Below are 9,090 nucleotides of genomic sequence, written 5' to 3'. Positions count from 1 at the left end.
TTCGCATTTTCCGATTAAGACATCTGGGTTATTCCACTATTATTCGGGTTTTAGGAGGATTCTTTGATCATGTACAGTATACACTGCATTCGGAATATGCGGCATCAGGGTTTTACCGCAGTTTGCGACGCATGTTGCCTGTTTGTGGTCAACTGTTTTGTGCTAGAAAGCTCTGGAACAGGCGATATAATCATATAATCCATCACTTCTGGCATAAAAGCCGACATTTCTGATCGGGAAGAGATGAGAAACATCGATTTAAAGAGAGAGATATTTAAAGAGAGTATAGTGCCCACGGAAGTCCACAATGCTTGCGAGCCTGCAAAGTAATAACGTAGGCTACTAACCTACTTTTTATGAAAGACTTGGATGTGCAAATATCGCAACGTCAAACTTTCCAGCAGCAAGCTCCTGAAATGGACCAAGTGATCCTCTGTTTATTCTCAACAGAAAAACTCCGCCTACGTGCATCTCTCCCTCCGAGCGAGCTACGGCTGGATGTAAACGGGAATATTAGTGGATTATTAATTTAGTCGGAATATTGTCATTTTCCAAATATGGGCAAAAACCCGGAATATTGTGTGCATGTAAACGTAGTCACTGACACACACACACACACACACACACACACACACACACACACACACACACAAATTTAAATGATTTATTTATGTCCACAATGGATACAAGATACAAAGGACACAAACACCATTAATGTAATCAAATGCCGGGAGTTTAGTCAGTTAAAAGAGTGCCTAATTGGCGACCAGATTAATGCATACACACAAAAAAGATAACACCACACAGGGTGATGACAATGGCAGGTGGACAAATAAAGTTATACTGTAATACTAGATAATGGTCAGTATCCACTTCATGGGTACAAAAAGCAGCGCCTCCTCCATATTGAGCAGCTACCATAATAGCAGATATTGAACAATACCTTGCTAACTGCTTGGCCCTTCTCTTAGGTAGACCAGCCATCTGGAGACCTCTCACAACCAGCTTATGAACATGACCCAGCTACCAAATGTGAAAACTAAAAGTTCACACACACATGGACGCACGCAACACGCACGCACGCACACACACACACACACACACACACACACACACACACACACACACACACACAGATTTGTTTGAGTCTGTTTGGTCTCATTGTTGATTCTGTTATTTGTTATTATTAGTTATTCGTTTTTAAAGGGGGTTGCCTCTTCTCAGTTCATACACATGTTCATACATAGGTTTCCTATAACAATGTTTATGTTGCAACAGCTTTTTATACTGCATGCCATTCATCCCTGCAAATGTGTTGCTGTGTGTATGTAGCGCCATCTTGTGGTGGAAAAGAGATTTTACAAGAGCTGTGTGCTCAACACCCTGCGTTCATGTCAGATGGGGGACCATTGATTACTTTATACGGTCTATGGATGGGACCAGGGTGGGAATCTTTGCCATTTTAGGGGCAAGGCCATTTGGCCTTCGCCGTCACAATTATGGCACAAGGCTACATGCTATGGCACAAAGGCCATTGCTCTATTGACATTGTGAAGACTAGGCATCTCGCGTGCATTCCTAGGCTTGCCACTGATGACATCACAATGTGACAATATCTATGACATCATCAGTGACATATAGATGCTATTTTGCACAGATATATAGGTGTGCCTTCACTGCCTTGAGATTTTATCTTCCCCTTTGGTGCGCCTTTGGCACAAAAAGTTTGAAAACCACTGGTTGTAGCCTATTGTTCTGGACAAAGCCTGGCATGGCCTCTTTCTACCACTAGATAGCACTCTTTCACTTTGTTGCTTAAAGCCCAGTACAGCTCTTCTAAACACAAACTATAATTGTTTGATCAATATCACCCTGTCCTGAGTTAGGGTTCATAACCACATAAACTGTAAAAACATTTCATACTAAATGTCTTGATAGATAGATGGGATAGGATAGACACAGAGGTGGTCTGTTTTCTTCATTGAGAGCCACTGACAGCCGCCACAGACACCTGACACCACTGACCCGTGTTCCCTCGACTAGTGGAGGACGGAGCTGTAGGGAGTGGAGGTAAGCATGATCCACACACTCTCAAAAACACAGATCTTTTGCTTTGTCGCGGCGGCGCCATGCCTGCCTTCACATGTATGCAGCCCTTAGATCCACGGATTGACATGCCTTGTTATGTTAACATGCCAAACAACGTAACTTTAACAGCAAACAATGACTATTTACTTGACAAATTAGTGGAAGTAGCCCAGACGCCACAAATACTGATTATCCCATCAGAAAATAAAAATAAAGATAATCACCAAGATTTCAGCTACGTAGTTGAGATATATTTGATCCGTGTTGTTTGTGATCCCTTAAAATCGTCTTGCAAATCCCTTTGGGGTCCTTAATCCACGGCTTGAAAGCCACTGCATTGAATAAGTTGTATGTGGTAAGAAAAGGTGTTCCTGTATTTACATTATCTTTATAAACATTATGCAGCTACAACAAGGAAGCTCAAGCCAAGAGTAAATGTCACAGAATGATGATACTACAGTACACTGTATAAATTGGCTGTGCTCTTAGTGTCATCTGAGCGGTATGTATGGTATAGGCCAGTGGTTCCCAACCTACGGTACGCGTACCGTAGGTGGTACTTGCGCCCCCTGCTGGTGGTACTTGGAAGGCTCTGTGATTTTTATTTTTTTATTTCTTATTTTTGTGCAAAATCCATGGTGGTCATTAGTAGTAGTTTTCAAACATGTGAAAGTGAAATAATAATAATAATTATTAATATTATTGGCAGTGTTTCTCAAGGTAGGTGGTACTTGCGCCCCCCCCCCCCCTGCTGGTGGTACTTGATCCCTGGAATCCCAATGTTTAAATTATGAAATAAACCCAACTTTAAAATCAATTGTAAAATAATACTACGAATGAAAATAAACTTGTGATGTTTGAAATTGAGGTTTATTTTGTTGTCTTGAGATTTAGAAACAAATATTTGTTTCTGACGGACACTATACCTGTTGCGCATGCACAATTACCTGCCCGCCCCGCATGGTTACACAAGTGGTGAACAAAGACGAGGAGGGATGCTAAAGTGGATCAAAATGGGAGGGAATCGTAAAAGAGCTGTAGTAGAGGAGAGCAGCAACGATTTATTGTTTGTTTACAATAAATACTGTTATTTGGAATAAATTTGCCTCCTGCGTGAACTGTGCATAGCTGAATAGACTGTATTTTAACGTCGGTCATATGGTGGTACTTGGAGAGCCAACTACTTTCTCAGGTGGTACTTGGTGTAAAAAGGTTGGGAACCACTGGTATAGGCCATTGGGATTTAAACTCACACCTGCTATATGTTGAAATCCTCCTGCTTCTCTATTTGAATTAAAGGGAAGCACCTGAATGCTAAGTGCACTCTAAGTTGTGTCATCCCCCCTCCCCCATTGCACCTCTATTTTCCATGATCTGTAGGCTGGTGATTGGATATGGGACCACGTCAATGTGTTTTCATATAAAGTTCATATTGATATCTTACGAAAAGTTATGCACCCTTGATTCATGCTTTGATTCAAATGCTAGTTATCTAAGAAGTCGTTGCTACTGTACTGTACTGTACTGTACTGAAACACCATTTAAATTAAATGAGCACTATTACATGTATTTTTTCTCTTAACAAGGATGGCTATAAAAATGGCATTGCCGTAACTTTCAAATTGAAAAGAAGCTTATGAACAAGAGGTTATTTAAACCTCTTACATTGTAAGAGGTTACTTCTTTACTTTAGTCCCACCAAGATGATCTTGTAAGATTTACAAGATCGTCTTGGTGGGATTAAAGTAAAGGTGTACTGATTGAGATGTGAGGAAAAGTCACAAGTGTCAGTAGTAGCTTTTCTTTTGAATTTGTGATATTATTTTTGGAATGTCTGGTTCAACTTTCAGTACTTGGGTCTTTTATCTCACTTGTGCCATGCAGGTCGTGATGCGGCAAGATGTCAGACCCAAGGCAGACCCAGATGCTGTCCGCCTCAGGAGAAGATCTGTACTCTGTTCTGGGGCTGGTGAAGACCTGCACACAGGAGGATATAAGGAAGTCTTACAGGTACACATCTACCAGGGACCATGCATGAGATGCTGTAACAACAACAATAGTCTAAAAGCATAAAAAAGACACAATAGCTCATAACCTCTGGATACAGGAGACTTGAGTTGAGTGTCATAACAGAAAAATGTTGAACCACAGATTAGATTCTTGTCAAGTGGACGGCCGTCTGCTTCAACAAAGACGAGGGGCAGTTGAACATCGGCCTCTTCCAGCTCCAACAGCTGCTGTCTGCTCGTCAAAACTGACCAAAGTGAAACATTAATTGCCCGCATCGCCGGAACACGGTGGGGACATGATGGTAACAGTGAACTGCATATCATCCAAATGGGTGTTTGCCTATAGGACGATAAACTAATATGGTTCTGGCAACGCAGTAGTCTCGCACAGCCAGGCCTATCTCCACACTTCGTTGTAGTGCTGTGCCAGCGCTGGAGAATGTAATGCAGTAACTTGAGGTTACTTGGATTTCGTAACTTTAATAATAATTACTTTTTGGAAATGGCAATCCCTTTGATTACTAGTTACTGGGGAAAGTAATACAATTACAGTAAGTTACTGCCCAACACTGGAGATAAACAAGACCATCTGAGAATGCCAAACTATTGGAAGACCTTTTCAAAATCACAGGCGGTGACGGCTTTCTGCATGAATACAATATGTCTTCTATATACGGTAACTAAAATATTCATATGAGGGAACAGATGGCACCTTTCGCTTTGCCCTCTATTCCGGTCAGGCCTTATAAAATGTCTCCCCATTCACATGTTTATCTTTTTCATGCTTATATGCTTGTAGACCTTTATATTTATGTGTGTGTGTGTGTGTGTATATAAACACATAACACTTCCTGTTGAGCATTTCATGACCTTGTCAGTGTAGCTTACCTGCAGAAGTTTCTATATGCCCACAGCACCATGTTCCACCACTGAGTACAATAAAAGAACAGGAGAACCTTGTAGGATTTGTCTTTGCTACTCTGAACTCCCACTGGTCCTAAAACCCCCAGCAGCTTGCCCTGGCCTTCATATTGGACTTTCATGTTCAAGCAATCTTTAAATTGCTCTTACTTTGTCAATATTCACAACAATATTATGTTCAATTCACTACACTATTATGAGTCAGACACAAATGGCTTAAAAATTATGAAAATTCACTTCAATCACAAACACATAATCCAGAATGACTTCTTAATTAGTCTAATTTGAATACACTTTTATGAGCCATCTTAATGGTTAGCATTTGAACAGTCATTGCTTGTTGTTAATGAATATGTAATCATACTAGCTGAGCCTTTTTGGGGACTGTCTGAGCCGGTACTGATGAAAGATGAATGAGCTGGCATGCACACCGCATCATAAAATGATGAGAAAACATTATTACATTATTTGGATCACAGAAGAAAAAAATGCAAATAAAAATGAGAAATCGGGTAAAAGGTACAATTATGTTATGGCAAAAAGCAAGTTGTGAATTTTCTTAGCCATCCTAGCGGGCGAGCCTAGAAATCGAGCGTGCATAGCGCATGCGATCCCTAGTCTGTCAAAATGACCAAAACCTGCCTATGTTGTTGTATTAAGAGCTGCAAATAAGATAATCTTCTGCCTCATTATAGTGTGTGATTAAAAGACGGTAGTTCTCCTTGAAAACTGTCATACCTTACATTCCTCTACACCTCACCACAGTCACATAATTTAAAGGGTGTGGTGCAGGTAAAAAATAATAATAATTTACAGTTAGGACTCAAGATTCTTATGAGAATACCCCAAAAAAACTAATTTAAAACATGCCCCCAGGGCAGAAATCTGGAGAAAAAGGTGGCATTATAATGCACAACTTCAAAAAAGGAAGCCATCTGGCAGATAACACCTGTGATGACACTTGGGCTACTGTACTTAATACTTACTGTAATAATAATAATATACAGTCAATGTGTACAGCAGAAAACTCTCCAAAACATTTGTTTATTTGTACGATAATTTACCTCCAACAATGATCATTTTGACCCTCTGGTAAGATAACTCAACACTGCCCAGAATGCATTTCGGCACTGAAGGAGCAGAGAAAACTCCGCTCTGCCACCCCCCCCCCCCCCCCCCTTCAAAGGCAACTATTTAGTTTATGTTTGTTTGGGCTCTATCTATGATTAATATGGCACTTTATGAAGTTTTAATAGTTTCAGTAGTCAAACGTACCTAGTAGTAAAACTAGTTGACCCCCGATATGCAATCGGTTTTTCAAAATAACGCCTATTTGGAAATATAATTTTGGAGAGCCATCAGACCACACAGCAGACCGACCATCTCAGCTCGTGTAACCCGACTGCAGAATGGTCTCAGGTGGATAACTTTATCGTCAGAGACGGACGCAAGTGGCACTCTGGAGCTCAGGAGGAGAGGAGTTTTAGCTCCAGAGTGGGAGGAGTTTTAGCTGCAGAGTGGAGGTGATGTACTGCAGCGAGCGGCCTCTCGACGTATGGACAGACCGGGACAGATGCTGGGCGTACGGAGGTAATGATCCAAGGGAACATTTATTGATTATTGTGTATTAAAATCGTCACAGGTGTCATTGCTAGATTTGCGGGTTTTTATGTGTGCGTGCCAGATGCTTCACAAAAACCAGTCTAGATGCAGCTATGTGTGGGGGGGAAACAAAAAAGAATCCTAATTGCCACATAAAAGTCCCACATATTAATGCAAAGTGGTGTCTAACCTGCACCATGCTCTTTAATGAAAATTTTATTTTAAACAAAATTTTCAAGTTGTTGCAGTGCACTGCTAACCCTGTACATGCATGGAATAGTTTTGGTGAATCTTTAATGTGTTGTTCTTCTTCCCAGAAAACTTGCTTTGAAATATCATCCTGACAAGAACCCAGAGAACCCAAACACCACAGATAAATTCAAGGAGGTGAACCATGCCCACTCAGTGCTGTCGGATGCCACCAAGAGGAACATCTACGACCAGTATGGCTCCCTGGGCCTCTATGTAGCCCAGCAGTTTGGAGAGGAGAATGTTAACACCTACTTTATGCTCTCTAGCTGGTGGGCTAAGGTGTGTGCTTATTCAATTTTGTGTGTGTGTGTGTGTGTGTGTGTGTGTGTGTGTGTGTGTGTGTGTGTGTGTGTGACAGATGATCACTGATCTATCTTATGTTTTCTACGTCTAGGGTTTGTTTGTGGTCTGTGGGCTTGTGACTGGCTGCTACTTCTGCTGCTGCTTGTGCTGCTGCTTCAACTGCTGCTGTGGGAAGTGTAGACCCCGCACACCTGCAGACGAAGACCCCGACTTCTACATGTACTGTGAGGACCTGGAGGAGCAGCCACTCATAAATGAAGAGACAGGTGTGACCACTCCCCCGCCCCCACCCCCCCCAAAAGAAACCACCCAACAAAGATCTATAAATCATGAAGATGAAAACAAAAAAAACACTTACATTTCTACATTTATTTGCAAAACATTGTGAAGTACAGTACATCATGATTATCTTGAGCCAAAGTATTTGAAAACAAAATAATGAAAACTGAACAATAATGGGCCTTCAACATTTACCATAACCAAATCCTAACACTGTACTTATATTTGTACTGTATACAAATTTGTACTGACTTGGCATCAGCCTCTCCATCACTGACAATATTTAACAAACTTAAAACTTAATTAAATCGAACATTCCGTCCTTTCTTCTGTTCATTTCTTACATGGACTCTTAGCTATATTGGAACGTTTTTTTTCTTATTATTATTGTTATGTAACATTGTCTATTCCCATTTACTGCCTCTTGTATTTATAGCCCTGCCCCTGACCAACACAGATATATTAAACAGATTAAACTGGTTAATCTCTATGGTCCACACATCCAAACTTCTTCCATTTTCCCGACTCCCTTACAAAATCTCATTTAGTCGCTCTCGAGAAGAATCCTGTGATGCATCACATTTTAACATGCATGCACTAACACAAAAAATGGCACCCACCCATTACATTAAACAGACATGTAATATCAGAGCCATATGTGTGGCAATAATATACTGCTCATTTGAAAGTGTTTTCAAAGACAATTCCAGTCACCAAAGTAGAACTAACATTTGTAATCTAGCCTATCCCTCTTGTCTGAGTGACAGTGCAACACTGGGCTCTCCTCACTACTTATCGGTTACAACAATACAGTGCCTTTGCAAATCTTTGCATTTAATCTACTGTGCAGTTACCGTTTTTAATGGTCAGTTGTTGTCAGGTTAACCCAGGGCTGCTTGATCTTTCCCATTCCTTCCTCCAGATAAGGACCCAGTTTTTCCTTATCTGTAATGTCAAAAGGCCACAAAGCAGCATTAAATTCGGCACAGATTATGTCAACTCCTCCTCACAAGTGGGCCGGCTAAGAAGTCATTTCTTAGTTGTAGTTTGCAGTAAAAAAAAACATAATATTTAGTGACTTGATTTGCTAGAGATTAGTGTGTTATTTTTACACTTTTTGGGATCATTAAATCTTAGCCTTGTACAGTAATTTATGTTGATCTAAACAAGGGAGAACCACCACACGATTTGTTAAAAGTCAGTATATGCATAGGGATTGATTTTGAAACTTTGTATCTCTGCCTAGATGGAGGTATCCCAATGGTACATCAGCCAATCAATACAAGAGAGAAGACACAGTTCACTGGAGATGAATGCCAATGCCTGGGAATAGAGATTAGCATTCCTGTAGTGGTGACTGACCCCTGCAAGAAGACGTTCTTTCTGAATTAATTCTAGATGCAGGAGAGGCTACTTTCAGCCTGTAGCCTACTATTATTCTTTGTAAATTATGTAGGCTATTGCCTTTGTTTGTAAATTATTAAATTTGAACATCAAGTTCCTAATTTCAGATATCTGTATTTGAGTTGTTTTGTATTTGGGTACAGTAGTTTCAAAAGAAATTGGGATAGCCTTGTTTGCACTGTCAATTCACGAATGCCGGCTGGTGCAGGGTAGCAACAAAGTCCCTCCACTG

The 9,090-nt window shown here is 40.6% G+C and overlaps 1 protein-coding gene across 1 annotated transcript; it reads left to right on the top strand.

The window, feature by feature from the left end:
- Nucleotides 1–3,972: 3,972 nt before the first annotated feature.
- LOC310800576 (dnaJ homolog subfamily C member 5-like) lies at nt 3,973–8,846 on the top strand (the record flags this gene model as incomplete). Its single annotated transcript, XM_083663197.1, has 4 exons — nt 3,973–4,098; nt 6,938–7,151; nt 7,267–7,441; nt 8,701–8,846. Exons 1-4 carry the CDS (start codon nt 3,989–3,991, stop codon nt 8,844–8,846), a joined length of 645 nt encoding a protein of 214 aa, XP_083519323.1. The 5' UTR covers nt 3,973–3,988.
- Between the last annotated feature and the right edge of the window lie 244 nt (nt 8,847–9,090).

This window comes from Poromitra crassiceps (genome assembly GCF_964638095.1).
Source record: "Poromitra crassiceps genome assembly, chromosome: 2".
Taxonomy (NCBI): Eukaryota; Metazoa; Chordata; class Actinopteri; order Beryciformes; family Melamphaidae; genus Poromitra; species Poromitra crassiceps.
The sequence above is the reverse complement of the archived record's forward strand: the minus strand, read 5'-3'. Positions and strand labels throughout refer to the sequence as shown.